General features: G+C 45.4%; 1 protein-coding gene across 1 annotated transcript in view; it reads right to left on the bottom strand.

Annotated features, from left to right (window-relative positions):
• Positions 1 to 749: 749 nt before the first annotated feature.
• Positions 750 to 900, bottom strand: part of SYNJ2 (synaptojanin 2) — a 99,177-nt gene continuing 99,026 nt past the window's right edge. The window contains exon 28 of the mRNA XM_007451352.1: positions 750 to 900. Coding sequence (XP_007451414.1) covers positions 750 to 900 — 151 coding nt within the window.

Raw genomic sequence — 900 nt, 5'->3', positions numbered from 1 at the left:
CGGGACATGCAAAGTCTAAGACATGGTACAGGAGACTTAGGCAGTTGGAGCTCAGGTGAAGCTAATGGTATATGCTCCGGAACCAAAGCAGGGAATGACACCACCTCCCCCAGGACGCACACATAATCACGGCTAATATACACGTACATAAATAAACACAAGGGCTCCCAGGAATGTACAGTCTAATCTTTTGGTTGACCTATTTGCTGCTTCCTACTCTGATATCTTTTTTAACCTGGTGTCAGCGGCCAGGTACAGCTCCTAATGGTCCCAACCACCTTTTAGTGGAATCCTTACATTATGCATCAACCTTCAGGTGGGTCACCAAAAAGTTATTCCAAATCTGTAAAATACAAACAATATTAAAAAAAAAAACTCACCACATACAAACATAACTCGAACAACCGTTTAAAATTCAATGGGAGGGAACCTCTTGAGCATTATCGGCTAGATTCTCTTTCCTAAAATCCGTATACTGAACCTACCCGGAGGTTTCTCACACCCTGAGAGGAAACTTAACATGCACAAGTCTGGAATAAAACATATTTTGGTGGCTGAATAATAATCTTACTGAATAAGAGACACAATTTTTGTAAACTACACAAGAGTATCAATGTTTTTTCAGTGTGCCTTTAACTAGACGTCTCTTTCAACTGGGGAGTTGAGACCAATGGGCTTTCCCCTGTTAAGGTGAGGCCAGGGGGAGAAGGCACACATCCTGTGGGAGAGCTGCTGTCGGACTTTCCCAGTCATGTTTTCGCCAGTGGGTCAAACACCTGCAGCACCGTCCTCTTGTCCTTGTCACTGGTTGTCACCCAGGGACCGAAGTCTTTTTCTCTGCGCTCCAATGGCGGCTCCTGGGCAGGTGAGGCACTGACTTGCTGGGGAGCTGCGTGTGCT

This window comes from Lipotes vexillifer, unplaced genomic scaffold, assembly GCF_000442215.2.
Source record: "Lipotes vexillifer unplaced genomic scaffold, Lipotes_vexillifer_v1.1 scaffold935, whole genome shotgun sequence".
Taxonomy (NCBI): domain Eukaryota; kingdom Metazoa; phylum Chordata; class Mammalia; order Artiodactyla; family Lipotidae; genus Lipotes; species Lipotes vexillifer.
The sequence above is the reverse complement of the archived record's forward strand: the minus strand, read 5'-3'. Positions and strand labels throughout refer to the sequence as shown.